Consider the following 16117-nt stretch of genomic DNA (forward strand, 5'->3'; position numbering starts at 1 on the left):
CTGAGTTACATCCTGTATTATACTCCAGAGCTGCACTCACTATTCTGCTGGTGGAGTCACTGTGTACATAAATTACTTATCCTGTACTGATCCTGAGTTACATCCTGTATTATACTCCAGAGCTACACTCACTATTCTGCTGGTGGATTCACTGTGTACATACATTACTTATCCTGTACAGACCCAGAGTTACATCCTGTATTATCCTCCAGAGCTGCACTCACTATTCTGCTGGTCCCACAGTAGTCACATAGACTGTCTTTTGTCTTCGCTGCTCACTGCTCTCCGATTATGAATCATCTTGCGACTCCTTCCATTCATTAGCTGCAGAATAATGCAGTTTTCCTAATAAAACGGTCTGATGGCTCCCGGCCAGGTATACGCTCTGTTTAAGCGACGCGTTTCGTTCCATCCATCTTTTCATCGGCAGCATTTTCTAACCCCACAGAAGTTAAATGATGTGTGATACGGCTGGAATTACTGTTTATTATTAACATGGGCTACTTAACAGAGATTCAATTGGCTTCTCAAGTATGTTTAGGAAATGAGGAGGTGTTTTATTATGTGTGCGGGCGGACTGAGGCCGCTTCTCCTTTGGCTTTTTATTACGTGTGCCCTTTTAACAAGTAATAAGAGGCTGTCACTGGGCTCTGTTTGTTCTCCTCTCATATCAGGCTGTTCACACTTGGTTAATATTTATACACACTTTTCTATTTTTTCATTTTACAAATTGCCTTTTCATTTATTTTTACTATTCGGCCTTCATGAAAGCGGAGAGGGTTTTTTTTTATTTACATGCTACTTCTGATGGAAGGTATTTTTTTATTAATTTCGTTTCCTGCAAGGAACTGAAGCCAGGAGCTCTACCGTAACTAAATGACTATTTAAACGGGAGAATATCGTGTATTACGAACGTGTGAATTGATCCTGCTGGCACCAATATTTACAATAATAAGTCAGCTCCTCAGAGGGAAAAAAGGACTGGAGATTTTTGCTTTTAGGATTTAAAGCGTGTTTTCCCACCATACGCTGTTATAGCATATCGACCATGCCCTTCACGTCTGAATGGTTGGGGTCTATCCATTGGAACCACCAGGATCCCTAGATCAACAGCGCCTGATCCATGTTCCCGCTCACTTGGTTCCATCTATGCCATCCATTCACTTCAGTGGAGAACATCCATGCTGAGTACCCCTGATTTTGGTATTGGCGGTGCCAATTGGTGGTTTCCCACCATACACTGTTATAGGATATCGACCATGCCCCTCAAGTCTGAATGGTTGGGGTCTATCCATTGGAACTGCCAGGATCCCTACATCAAGGGCGCCTGATCCATGTTCCGGCTCACTTGGTTCCATCTATGCCATCCATTCACTTCAGTGGAGAACATCCATGCTGAGTACCCCTGTTTTTGGTATTGACGGTGCCAATTGGTGTTTTCCCACCATACACTGTTATAGCATATCGACCATGCCCTTCAAGTCTGAATGGTTGGGGTCTATCCATTGGAACCGCCAGGATCTCTAGATCAACTGCGCCTGATCCATGTTCCGGCTCACTCGGTTCTATCTATGCCATCCATTCACTTCAGTGGAGAACATCTATGCTGAGTACCCCTGTTTTTGGTATTGGCGGTGCCAATTGGTTGGTGTAATCAGCTCTCATTCCATTTTTTTTTAACCTGTGCTGAATATCAGCTTTGGGGCTAAACGATCAATACGAATTTATCTCCAGCTTTGCATCCCACGAGGAGATGTGGATTTTAATGCTCAAGGTTCAGCCGACAAACAAGCGTTCACTCATTCATTGGCTGATTGTTGGCCTAGTTCTTTGTCGAATGCATGTTTGGAGGCATATTTGTACCCAATAGGGCCGCGCAAAAGGACGTTCAAAACCACATTGGTGCCCTTATTTCTTTGAGAACTTTTGTTAATGGTCTTTAACATGGGTCACATTATTGAACTTTCACTTGCCCAATAATTGGCCCATATGAATGTGCCACCAATCACCTACCGCATGAGTAAATACTGCACGAAAATCATGGCTGATGACACAATATGGATACTCTGTGTGTGTTTGGGGAGGAGGAGGCGGTTAGGTGTCATATGATCTGTTGGTCATCCCCTAGTAGTGTCTGAATTACCCTTGGTGAAGGCCAATGATGAGCGCTGATTTTGGTAGGAACTCATCATTGTGGTGTGTTGCCCGATGAATGATTAATATGAGAAGACCATTAACTACAGTTCAATGATTCCCATCATCGCTCGTCTACATAGGCCAGCATCTCCCTGTTCACATGAGTAGGTGTACAGTCGATCGGCGAGCATCTTTATGCTCACTTAAAATGAATGATGAGCTGATGAACAAGAGTTCACCTGTTCAATGGTTGATCGTTGGTCCTTTTACAAACAAATGTTTGGAAGAACCTGTGAACTCAGTAGCAGGCCATGTAAAAAGACCTTTAAAACCAGCTGCCCCTTTGTTTCGAGAACCGGTCTTTAACATGGGTTTATTATTGAACGTTTGATTGCCTGATAATCTGCCCATCTGAATCTACTATCAATCATCTGACAAACGAGCCAATGCTTGTTTGTTGGATGGATGCATATTTTATATGACACAAAAAAATGTTATTGTTGATGGCTCATTTCCCTTTGTGAACACGGATCGTACTTCTGTCAATGATATCTATAGGGGGTTGAACAATCATAAAATGAATCGTTCATCCCATAATAAAGTTACAAGACCATCTGCTTCTTCTTTATCATTCGACATTTAGGCTTTGCCAAAAGAGTAGCCATAAAGATCATGGTTCTGAAAACCTGTGTGTCAATCATCTACCCAATGACTCAAGGGAATACTGTATGTATCATAGCTGCTATGGGACTTCATTAGAACATTGCCCATGCCCCTGTCCACCTATCGGTGGGGATGAATCCTTGTTCTCAGACAATGCAGTATTAGGCAACAGAGTAGAGGAGATTAGGACTAGAGATGAGCGAGTACCAAAATGCTCGAGTGCTCGTTACTCGAGCTGAGCTTTTTGTAATGCTCAAGAGCTCGGTTCGAGTAATGAACCCTATTGAAGTCAAGACTCGAGCATTTTTCAAGGTGCCCCATGCTCGGCATAGGGGATATCTCTCTCTCTCTCTTTCTCTCTCTCTCCTCTGAAATTTACCCCAGCACCTCATGGTGAGTGACGAGTACTTTTGAGTATGCTAATGCTCGATCGAGCATGATCGCTCATCTCTAATTAGGACCAAGGTTCATAGATTACCTGTCTTCTATGCTTGTTGGGAAAGATGATGATCACTAGACCTTCCCTCAAGATTTCCTGTCTTGGGATGAGTAGAAGTGGAGGTGTAGTCTTCTATGTAGGCTCCTGGGAAGAGCCTGTGATCCAGGCAGCTCGATCAGAATGAAAAAAAATAGTTGACCTTGAGAATATCGATAGATGGAATAATGCAGAGATGGTTAGTGGCTGCTTTACAGGAACAACTATTAGAGAAATTCAGGTTTAAATATTTTGTGCGAAAAGTAAGACGTTCCCAATCAACATGTGTTCTTTGTCAGCTGTATCAGTTTCATCGTCATTAATCTTAATGAAATGGCAGCAATATCCAACACATCCGAATGTCAGCACTTACTAGCGAGTGTATAATTATTATTAATGGGGCTTCCATCTTATGGGACAGAGATATATACGATTATGGCTGGAAACTGATCACATTATAGCCATACAATTAGCATGTCACTGTATGTAGATGATCCTACTGGATTCATTAGTTGCATCAGAATGTCGCTGGGTTTTAAAATAATGACCTTCCTTTCTATGGAAGCCAGGCAGGGGCATAATGAGAAATTACCGTGCCCCACGGCATACTGATACCCTACCCCACAGAGCATTTCCCAGCTCCCGATGAAAGTTAGGATTATAACGCAGGGGTTTTAGTAGACACTACTATAAATCCAGAATGGTGGCACCCATGGAACTGGTGACCTTCCACCACATGGGCCCGGTCATTTTGACACACTTGCCAACTGAATCAAGGTGGGAAAAAAAAGTACAACTCCGGGAGATTTACTGACTGTGCCGCCATATGTCGTCTCAAAGATATATTATAATAAACATCACTGTGACGTTAAGGGGACCCTAAGCCAAGGAACAGTACATGATACAGTTATATATTAGGTCAAAACCAGTAAATCTCTGGTTCCATGCCCTCTTGAGTCCATGAACCATCTAGCAGCTGGCACCAAGGCGCAAGGGCTTTAGTAGACCCTATTATAAATCCAGAATGGTGGCACACATAGAACTGGTGACATTCCAGCCGCATGGGTTCAGTCTTCGTGACACACTTGCCCACTGGGTCATTGTAAAAAATAAATAAAGCTCCAGATTTACTGATTGTGACGCCGTATGTAGCTCCAAGACATATTATGTTGTCAACTGACCAATAAACTTTGCAGTAAAGACCTGAAAATAAATTCAGACCCTAGACCGGACCCCAAAATTAATCCAGAGACCTGAGCAGCCCCCTGAAAAAAATCAATTTAGAGCCCAGAGGAGACTGCTCTATTTACTTAGTACTCCTCGCTCCTAGGTTTTCTTCCAGTTGTTGCTACACACATGTTCCTGATACCGGCCATCGTCATGACACCATGCAAGTATGGCGCCTTGAGGTTAAGAGGACCCTATACCAAAAAGCGATAAATCATACTAACCATTATAAACTGGGTCACAATTGATAAATAATGGCCGTTCCATGCCCTCTTGAGTCCACAGACCCTGTAGCATTCGGCGGCAAGGCACCAGGGCCCTAGTAGACGCTATGATAAATCCGGAATAGTAGCACACATAGAACTGGTGATCTTTCAGCCACATGCCTGCAGTCTTCTTCTCTTCTGCCGTGGTGGGTTTATCTTTGGGGAGTTGGTAAAGGTTCATGAGTCTGGTAGATGGTGCTGATGTTTCTTACAATTTGGACTAAGCAGATGTGTTTCTATCCTCTCCACAGTAAGACCTCCGGTTCCCCTCTCCCCTCCCCGAGAACAATTCTGTTCAATGTTGAGGAGAAGCACCGTGCCATGGATGTGAAAGAGAGGAAACCTTACCGATCCCTGACCAGACGGCGTGACACAGAGCGTCGCTATACCAGTTCCTCAGCCGACAGTGATGACAGCAAAATACAACCAAAGTCTTACAGCTCCAGTGAGACTTTGAAAGCTTACGACCAAGACACTAGGCTGTCCTACAGCAATCGAGTGAAGGACATGGTCCATCAGGAGGTCGATGAGTTCTGCAGAACTGGTGAGTGCCAACAATGAATGTTTATGTGTATCATTTCTACATAAATTAGACCCGAAAATTCATTGCAAAACCTCCTTATAGACATCTTCGCACGGAAAACTCACCATCCAAAGCCATGCCGCTATAAGGGGGCGCCAGTACCATTGCAAGAGGGTCTGGTGGATGTCAATGAGCCCCTCTGTGGGTCAGGGTATTTAGGTACAGGGCAAGAGCAGCAAATGAAATCTTTGCCCCAGCTGAATGAAAGACGATTAGACCTAGACAGGAAGGGGTCATCGATTCATGCTGCTTGCGCCAAATTATGACCCATCTGAGGTGAACCTGAGTCAGCAACATATTGGTTTTCAGCATACAAAAAAGAGAAGGTTGCCATTTGCTAACATTTACCCCTTCCTGCCACAAGACTTACATGTATATCATGGATGGGAAGTGGTTCATGCAAAATGCCATATACGCACGGCATGTAGATGGTGCAGGACCAGGAGTTGAGCCCATGCAATTTAACTGGCAACCAGGGGTTCTACTGCAACAATGGGGATCAGAGTGAACTGCTATCCCTGCCGTTAACCCCTTATATGCTGCAAACAATGTTGATCACAGCATGTAAGGCTTGGTCCACACGGGGCTCATTTCCAGCAAAATGTCGGCAGCGGGCATTGCGCTACAGATCAGCCGCGGATAAGCCTGCCTCCAAATGGTGCAGGTTTTATCAGAAATTCCTGTGCAGAATTCCGCCCTGTGTGGACCGCAAAGTGTGAGGTCACTCTGTGCCATCATCTGCACTCCATCATCTAATTGATGGGTTACCATGGTATTGCTAAAAGATAATATACTTAAAACTGGGACGAAGAAAAAAGGTAAAAAAAAGGTAGTCAATAAAAAGTGGAAAAAATAGTAATACACACTTTTTCTGGTAAAAAAAAATGCATAAAAAAAATAGGTTTGTTTTATCAATAATAAAAATTAAAAAAAACTCTGTTCAAAAACACAATACAAGTGATCCAAAAATTCTTTACACACTACATCAAAATACTACCAATGTAAACTACAGTTTGTCCTGCACATAACAAGCCCCCGCACTGCGCCAGGTTTGGAAAAATAAAAATAAAAAATTCTGGGTCTTTAAATGCTGTGATGCAAAAACTCATTATTTTGCGAAAAGGCTTTTTATTCTGCAAAAAATGAGAGACGGAAAAAAAAGTTTAATTTTGGCATCTTTGTAATCACACCGACCCACAGAAGAAAGGTGATTATGTCATTTAGGTCTCTTGTCCACGTGGAAAATCAGGCCCGCCGCGGATTCTTCATGGAGAATCCCGCAGCAGGTCCCTCCTCCTCCGCGGACATGAGGCTAAAAAGAAGAATTTACTCACCTGTCCGGATGCTGCGGACCTGCCCTCCGTCACGGCCAGACCTTCTTTCTTCAGCGTGGCGGATGTGCTCGGCACGCCGGCAGCATGCCACGCACATGCGCCGGGCAGAAATTCAGCTGCGGGTGTACCGTGGATGCAGACGGTATCCATAGGCTTCAATAGAAGCCTGTGGGAGCCGTCCCCGCGGGAGACCCGCACTAAAATAGAGCATGCCGCATTTTTTCCCCCGCACACGCAATCCGCGCCTCAAGGGTAAAATGACATCCGCAGGTATTTAACTACCTGCGGGTGTCCAATGCATCCCTATAGGGTGCGGATCCGCGTGCGGGAAAAACGCTGCGGATTTTAAATAATCTTTTTACTGTGGACATGAGGCCTTATACCGCATAGCGAACACCATAAAAGGAAACAATGGCAGATTTGATGAGCACTTTCACTTCTCCCTCCAAAAGAATTGATAAAAGTTATACAATACATTATATGTACCCCCAAATGGAACCAATAAAAACTACAGCTCGCCACACAACAAAAACACTCTGCTGCTCGCTGAGGGGAGAACTTTAAAAAGTTATGACTTTTGAAAGATGGAGATAAAAATATTTTAAAAAATCATTGCGTCCTTACAGGAGTTGTCGAAGTTATGAAAGGCCCTCTCACCGGGGCTCCCGTGCTGTAAAATAAGAAAGCATCTGATACTCCCCTCTCCCGGCTCCCCGCTCATCCCCCGCCACCGGCTCTGGGCTCCTATGTGTTTGTTTTCAGGCTGCCTGTGATGTCCCGTAAACCTGCTTCTACAACCAATGACAGTGATAAGCCCCAAGCGCTGTCATTGGCTACGGCAGCTTGTTTGTAGACAGCTAAGGCTGACTGCAGCCTGTAACGATGACGTCAGCGGGGAGACCAGAGTCAGCGGTGGGAGATAAGCAGGGAGAAGTGAGTATCAGCTGCTTTCTTATTTTACAGCATGGAGGACCCTGTGATTGGCCTTTACATGACTCAGACAACCCCTTTAAATACCAAGCTAGGCTGTGTCCTTAAAGGGGTTTTGTGGAAACATACTTTTGTTCAAAAACTTGTTCAGCCTGCGGTAGTAAAATAACAGAGCACTTTCCGTCCCTGCTCCCCCGCCACTGCCGTTTCACCGACTCTCAGTTACTGCTGGTCTTCACTTTCCAGTGCAGGAAGACAGTGATGACATCCCCATCAAAATAACCATGTGACTGCTGCAGCCAATAACTGGCTCCCTTCAACTGGCCAATAATTGCTGTGCTCACGTGACCTAGTGTCGTGCCATTATCACTGCCCTCCAGAAAGGACCGGGGGGGTGGTGAGACGGAAGTGGCGGGGGAGCAGGGAAAGTGAGGAAGGGCGCACTCACATGGACTGAAACCGCTTGCATTTACTGAGTATTTAGTCCTTGTTGCATTTTTTTTTATGCACTGAACTTTTCACACGTGCGGAAAAAAAAACTGCCAGAAAGGCCAATGGATTTCCCTTCTTATGTAAATACACAGGGACTACACATATATTATGCACATTCATCATGCATTTTTAACACTCCCATAGATGTGCATGGATGATTTTGATCTGTAATACAGACCAAAATAGGACATGTAGCTATTTTCTTCACACGCATGAATAACGCTCATAACCCGTTTCCCCGAAAATAAGACCTAGTCTGATTTTTTTAGGATTTTCGGGGAGGCTTGAAATATAAGCACTACCCCAGGAATAAGCCCTAGCTGCATTACATGTAAAAAAAAACAATAGGAATACGTTACCTAGCAGCCCCGGCCCAGGTCCGTCCTACTGCTCTCCACAGCTCTGGCACAATTACAGCCATCGCATTGTGGAGGCGGGATTTATAAATTAGCAGAGCCGCGGCATACAAAATCCCGCATTATATCTGCTCAGCCAATTCATAAATCCCGCCTTGACAACGCAATGGCTGTGATTGGTTCATTGAGCTCTGCATTGATTGGCTGAGCAGCGTCCGAAGAACCAATCACAGCCATCGCATTGGTTCATTGAGCGCTGAATTGGCTGAGCAGCACCTGAAGAATCAATCATATCCATTGCTTCATAGAGGCATGATTTATGAATCCCGTAACCAGGAAGTGATCTTGTATGGGCGGCTGAGGACTACGGGGACCGAGCCGAAACTGGGGAGAGCAGCTGGAAGGACCTGTGCCGAGGTAATTAAACTAAGACATTCCCCAAGAATAAGACATAGTGCCTCTTTTGGGGCAAAAAGTAATATAAGATAGGGTCTTATTTTCGGGGAAACGCGGTAAGCATCCCCCAATGCAAGTCTATGGGGTTTATGCTGTCCGTATTACACGCATGTAATACGAATGGTAAATACACCCATGTGAGTGAGCCCTTTAGTGCTCTGTTATTTTACTCCTGCAGGCTAAACAAGTTTTGAACAAAACTGTGCCCACAGACAACCCTCTTACATGAGTTAAAACAAAGATCTTGAGGAGGGCGTAGGATTGAATTGAAGGAATTGCCCAGTATAAAATATTAACGGACTATTCTCATAATAGATCATCAATATTAGATTGTTGGAGGTCTTCCCTGATACCACTGATCAGCTGTTCATTCGGCCGGAACACTTTTGTACTGAGCTGATTTCTGCAGGAAGCGGACAGCTCCATTCCTACTGCAGTGGAAAGGCTTTGTATTGCAGGCCAAGTTCCCATTGAAATGAATGGGAACTTTGCCTGCAATTCCAAGCCTGGCCACTGTGTAAAGAATAGAGCTGTCTACTTCCTGCAGAAATCAGCTCAGTGCACAGGCACAGTGGCAAACAGTTGATTAGTAGGGGTCTAAGGTGTCAGACGCCCACTAATTTACTATTGATGACCTGTGCTGAGGATAGGCCATCAATAGTTTCCCATTGGACAACCCTTTACCTTCTGCTATAATGTTCATTGCTAAAGTTAATATCAAAGTGTTTGACCAAGTACAGTCCCAGATTTAAGTTGACAGTATAAATATATTCCAAAGTACGTGGTCCAGTAATTTCGGGGTGATTACGAACATTTTACATTCCTTAGAAGCTCCAGGATGTAAGATGCTCGAAATGGCTTTTCTAGTTGCATAGCACCTCACATCTTCAGGGAGCGGAGCGGCTGCACACATCTCTTAATGTAATTGCAGATGTCTAATTCAGCAGTAAATGGCTAATGAATTGCATTTTCTTGAACCTTATTAGGCTCGGTTATTGATAAAACAGATGGGATCATGTAAACAGCGGCTTTGCTGGAGGTAGAGAAAAGTCAGGAAACGTTGCATTAATCTCTTCTCAGCCGTCATGAGCTTGTTGTTACAAATGAGTGAGGTTAAGTGATCGCACCCACGACGTACTAACAGGAGGAGAACGCAAGTGACAGGCCGAGGGGCCTGCCAACGCATTCACTATCTTCTCTATCCTTACATCAGGCATGATGTCCAGAGGCGTACGGTAGCTATAGGGGATGCAGAGGTAGCAGTCAGAGGTGGGCCCTGGTGCCCGAGGGGGTCCAAGGACCTATCTGTCACATAAATGGCATATAGTAGAGGGCTATTGGGGTAGATTCATTTGTGGTGTAAATATAGCAGTATTCGAAGAGCGGACCCACAGCCAAGGAGACAGCGGGGTAGAGAAGGCCTTATCATGGGGCTCTACCATCTCCTCCCCTAGGGCGTAGTTCGGGACCCGACCAAGTCACTGCTGAGGGAGATCATTAGGAAAAAGTAACTAGCAGTTACATTAAAGCTTCTTATCACTCGTGACGCCACCATTCCGTCCTCTGCGGCGAATCCTGAAGTTGTAATAAACAGTTCACACGCAGACGAAACTTTCTGAACAAAACCGGGAATGGTCGGTAATATCTTCTAGAAGGCGGTGTAACAGGGAGGACTTCTCAGGGTAATCCGGACAATCCACAGTCCCAGTTATCTGTGTGATCCCGCTCCCGGCAACTCTTTCTCTCTCCAACATCCTACTGGTCAACACTCACGCTTAAGGTGCCTTTCTCTCTCTCCTCCTTGGTGCTTTAGTGATAGCACCGTCACTTCCTGGGTAGAGTAGACCCAGGCCAAGCTGAAGGGAAGCGCTCAGCTTCTTCCATTCTCCACACATAGACCGACCAGTGTCTGTGGGGCTCACACACTTGCAGGCTTGACTGGACTGCACTGAAAAACTACTCTTCTCTTGCATCTACCTTGCAAACACATATATAAAGCAGAGTCACATGACACACAGCAAGATACATTTCTCAGTCAAATCCAGGCATTAACCCATTCAGTGCTGCAGAGGCGCAATACACATAGCAAATGCACACTACATATAGGACCCTGACAAGCCAATTGCACGAGACAAACATATAACATTATGGAAGAGCCCCACTAATTCTGGGCCACTACAATGTAAGCCACAAATAAATCCACTACAAAACCAAGGTGTTTTAGGGTAGTAATAATAATAATAAACTTTATTTCTATAGCGCCAACATATTCCGCAGCGCTTACATAGACGGGGGGGATACAGAAAGACAAAAGTACAAACATTACAGAACCACGGTTACATAGTAATCAGCTGATGGAAACAATAGGGGTGCGGGTCCTGCTCCAACGAGCTTACATACTACAAGTAATGGGGTGATACAGAAGGTAAAGGGGCTGGAGATGTGCACGGTATGGCGGGGTGGAGAGTGAGGGGTGATATACACATAGACAATGGTCAGACATTTAGCTGTGTGACGGCAGAATAGTTATGACTGCAGGAGCGGTTTATGATGGCTAGCAGGGATTGCAGTCAGTAGGTCAGGGAGCATGTTATCAGGCGGAGAACAGAGGGGTTTGTTTAGGGAATGCGGTATGCCTCCCTGAAGAGGTGCGTTTTTAGAGCACGCCTGAAGTTTTTCGAGTCCTGGATTGCCCGGGTAGCCTTTGGTAGTGCGTTCCAGAGGACCGGTGCTGCTCTGGAGAAGTCTTGGAGGCGAGAGTGAGAAGTTCGAATTAGAGGAGTGCGCAGTCTAGTTTCGTTAGCAGAGCGGAGAGCCCGGGCTGGTTGATGGATTGAGATGGGGGAGGCGATATAGGGGGGGGGGGGCGCTGCGCTGTGGAGGGCTTTGTGGATGAAGGTAACGAGTTTAAATTGAATTCTGTATTTAACGGGCAGCCAGTGCTGACATCACCAAAGAACTGGAAAGCCGAAAGCTGAAAACTGTGCAAGACCGGTCCAACTAGACTTTAGCTTGCACACTAGTAGAGACAATGACAGATGGACGACTTCATCTCCCTGAAGGTAATTTAATGCGGAGGGTATGACGCCATGTTTTACGTTACCGGTTAACTATGTTAGGTCGTGAGTGTGACCATGTTGAGTATAGTTGGGGTGTAATGCATTGGTAAAATGATATAAGAGTTGGTAAGGCACTTATAGTGACAGCGCTATGCTCTGACAAGGAAGCCTCTCCACTGTAGGTGGCGATAGGCATGGGGTGTTCTCTTCTCCCCTCCATAGCCCATCTTTATCAACATGTGATCCTTTGCTATAGGGTTTGCCATTGCCCATCCTTGCCATGTAAATGGCCTCCTTGTATTTTTGCACTATATCTTTATTGCTACATTTGGTGCTACAAATACATGTTATCTATCTCTATAGGATATGTATCTGCTGGGTCATTATTTTGAATGGGCTCCATATACACTTGTTAGGTGAGGTTAGTGGAAGGAAGGGTCTTGTATTGAATTGACCTCCTTGGGCTTTGCATTCACTGTTCTTGATTGGACACTTTTTAAGTGTTTTTAATCTGTTTTGTGTTTCTGTTTATATGGCTAAAAGGTGTTATTTAACCCTTTCCAATCCAATGTCTGACGTCTAAAGACATTCTGATTGAAGACTGTACGCCTCTGATGTTGGAAGACACCCGGCAGGGTATTCTTACTGTAGAATACTGTCCGCTCTGTTGTCGTGGGGCCTCTCTGACAAGTCACATACTGCAGTACTGGCCCTAGCCAGCAGATGGCGCCATTGTATAATGGCAGAAAGAGAAAAGCCCCCTAGGAAACCCCGAATCCAAAATTGGATTGCAAAGGGTTAATACAGTTTTGTGGCAGTTCTATTTCCGCCGTGCAGGAGGTTTATCGGACCTCTCCTTCTGAGCTGTTTTTGGATTATACTTTAGTGGGTGTTTTCTGTACCCGGTTGGGATACATGTACATTGGGTGGCGTTCATATCCTTTTTCCATTTATGCACAGACAAAAGCACCTGGGGCGGTGTTTCTAGGACGGGGGTGTTGATACGCCCCTTAGATGTTTTTGGGTCCTTAGGGATGCAGAGCTCCAAAATTTAGCAACGTACTCTGGCCGTGATCTTGCTATGCCGCGGACCCTGCAGACAATAGTACAGAGTACAAAGGATGATGATGAAATACTGGGATGAAAATGGGTAAAAATGAGAGAGTCGAAGCGTCTCATCCCACCGAGGTGATCCCGTCATGTGTAATTGCAGATATACGGAATAAGAATGAAACCCAGTTCCAGATGCGGAAAATTTAAGTTCGCTATGCCTGTGATTTTGTGATTTCCAGTTATACTCTGCAACATTTAGGTGCAAATACCTTCCTATAGAGTTATAAAACCAACTAGAGTTCAGTAATGTTATATTTTTGCCTCTGCCCTGGTTTGTCGCCATGTAACAACGACCACGAGTACTTCACATGTTAGCAGTTAACAGAGGGAGGGAGCTCCCTCTGTGATGTCATCAGCACTCTTTCATCCAGTCACGGAGAACCGATGGCTTGTCATGCTACCAGACACCTGACAGTTTCCTCCAGGTCTACCATAGGTTGTGATAGTTAAGATAAGAAATAATATACTGCAGTACAAAGGTACTGTGTGTACTACCTGAGCTATCATAGTACAGCAGGTTCAAGTTCCCTACATGGACATAGCATTGAGAGCTGTCAGTCTACATAATCGGGGCCGGGAGAGGCCGTCATGACCCACCTCTTTGACTCGGACCTCCGTTCCAAGTCAAACTTTAAAATAGATTTATTCTGAAACACCGCAGCGTTCCAGAATAATATTGGGCAATGGGCATATCTGTCCCAGGTTCATGGGCATCATGAACGTGGTCACAAGTTTCTTTTAAGTAGGTGGTCCCCACCGCTCATTGTCAATCACATCTGTCGTTACCCACAGTGAGCCTTTGGGCTTTCGCACCCGGCACAACTCAAGTTCTAGAAGCCAAATGTAAGAAGAGCCCATAATACAGAAAAAGGGTATAATAAACCTAATGTTGTGAGAGATTGAGCAGGGCTGTGGCGGTGAAGCTTTGCGGCGGGCGCCGCTGACATGAGGACTCGACACATCCTTCTCAAAGACTTGTAAAGTTGCTTCATTTAGATGCATTTGGGAAATTTAAAAAAATGGTTGCAAAGTCTCCTCTCCCCGGGCTTCTCTTCTTGCATCAATGAGGAAACGAAATGCTCGAGGGGCAGCGGTTATCAACCTGCTTACTGCTGTCTGAATCCATTTCCCAAATAACTAAGTCTGTATTAGTGTCTCGGGAAGAAGGTGAGAAAAGTGAAGGAGTGTGAGCGGGGACTAATAGTCTTCAATACTTATCAGCTTCCACCGATCGACATGACTCCAGTTCCCGCACTTAAAAGGCCACATATCGCCTGAGACGTGAGAATCATTGCACTTCATGCCGCCTCCTGCAAATAAATTAGATTTTTAGTTAATTGTAGCAATGAGCCGCATCATTATTTTTTTGAGTTGTAGCTCCGGAGGAGATCGCTGCCGCCCGGGAATGGAGAAATGTTTTTTGACACCGATGGGCCACTGTTGTGTTAACCCTCTGCCAACCGATCACCTCGGCGTCTGTCTGTGTATTAATTGTGAGGATTTTTAGCTCAAGATTTTTTGCTGGGGTCAAAGGGCACAAAGGAAACACAAAGTCAGCAGCCAGGAATAGGTTTCAAACGTACACTTGGCCAAACTTACACTTATTAGAACAGTTGCAATTAAACAAAAAAACAGGACACAGCAAGAAAGAAATGCCTTGCCTGTCCGACACTAATACACAGTAGAACCATTCTCTACCAACTGGAGAGCTTCTCTCTGGCAGCTACTAGAAAAGCAACTCTAACAACTGTGCCTACAGATCAGGTTTTGAGACTCACACAGAGCAGCTTTCTGTGTCCCCCACCAAAGCCCAGTACTGGTTTCTTAGCTGCTACTTAAATATCTGCCCACTGGCTAACTTAATTAATTAGCCAGCAGGTGAGACTCTCCCTGTTACTCCACAGGGTGCCTTCACCTTCATTTTTATGTGATGCGTTTTTAACATTAGAAAGTCCCATTGACATTCGTGTCACAAAAACTGCAGCGATATCGTGATCGCAAGTGTGAAGGCACCCACAATGGAGAGGAATCTGGGCGATATATACCTGCCCTCTACTGCTTAGCCTGTATAACTGAACATAATTGACAGTGGTGTACTTAGAAGAGATGGGGCCCAATAGCAAAACTTTAAAGCAACACTCTAGTTTCATTATAGTGTCCAGTTTTGCCGCCCAGGAAAGTAGGGCAGGGTTTTTTTCCCCCATGCCCTTCACAATAACCTCTGGGCCAATTCTCTACCTCTGTTTTTGCTGAAAATGCAGTTCCTCTTTGGAGGAGGGCCAGTATATGTGCAGCGAGCACAACTGAGCGCGAACCAGCAACTTGGGTAAAGCAGCGAGGAGCGATAATAGGGTAGTCACACTGGTTCTACTGCTTACCTCCAACTTGGGTAATCGCGGTCACGGATGGTCAGTGAAAATAAAGAAATAAGGGACTCGTGTTAGGCAAAAACAAATAAAAACAAAAATGCGGGTAGGAGTCCTTACCCTCCTGCAGAGTTGTGTAGTACCTCAGTGTAAATGTTGTAGATGGTGGGAAGGAATCCAGCAGAAAGTCTTTAGAGAGAAACAATTTTCAACTCTTTATTGCAGGGGAGAGAGGGAATAGTGCCCCGTGCCAGCAGACAACCACGGGTCAAATTCACGGGCAGTAACGGGTGGATCACATTGATGAGTGGTAATATAGACCTTAAAGTCACATGGGCAGACATGGCATTGAAACGTTGACCCAGGGCGGCCGTGGCAACAAATTGCAGTAAAAATCTTCCAGCTTTCATCCCTGCCTTGGACCAATGTTAAATAAATATATTACTGACTCTCTTCTTCTCCCCTCTTTTGTCTGCTTCTCTCCTCTACTTTTATCTCTCTTCTCCGTCCTCACTTGACCAAAACTCATCTTCTGTTCCTTTAATTTCTGATCTCTCTCTCTCTCTTTCTCTCCATAATTCCTTTGGGCTCATACTCACACTTTGCATTCTTCTTCCCACCACACTGGTTTAACCTAGATGACCTCCTTCTTCTCCCCGGT

General features: G+C 45.0%; 1 protein-coding gene across 1 annotated transcript in view; it reads left to right on the forward strand.

Annotated features, from left to right (window-relative positions):
- Window positions 1–5088: 5088 nt before the first annotated feature.
- LOC136607062 (teneurin-4-like) overlaps window positions 5089–16117 on the forward strand; it is a 175796-nt gene continuing 164767 nt past the window's right edge. Inside the window, exon 1 of the mRNA XM_066589022.1 lies at window positions 5089–5311. Within this exon, the coding sequence (XP_066445119.1) occupies window positions 5089–5311 (223 nt within the window). The remainder of the gene's footprint in view (window positions 5312–16117) is intronic.

This window comes from Eleutherodactylus coqui, chromosome 1, assembly GCF_035609145.1.
Source record: "Eleutherodactylus coqui strain aEleCoq1 chromosome 1, aEleCoq1.hap1, whole genome shotgun sequence".
NCBI classification, from domain to species: domain Eukaryota; kingdom Metazoa; phylum Chordata; class Amphibia; order Anura; family Eleutherodactylidae; genus Eleutherodactylus; species Eleutherodactylus coqui.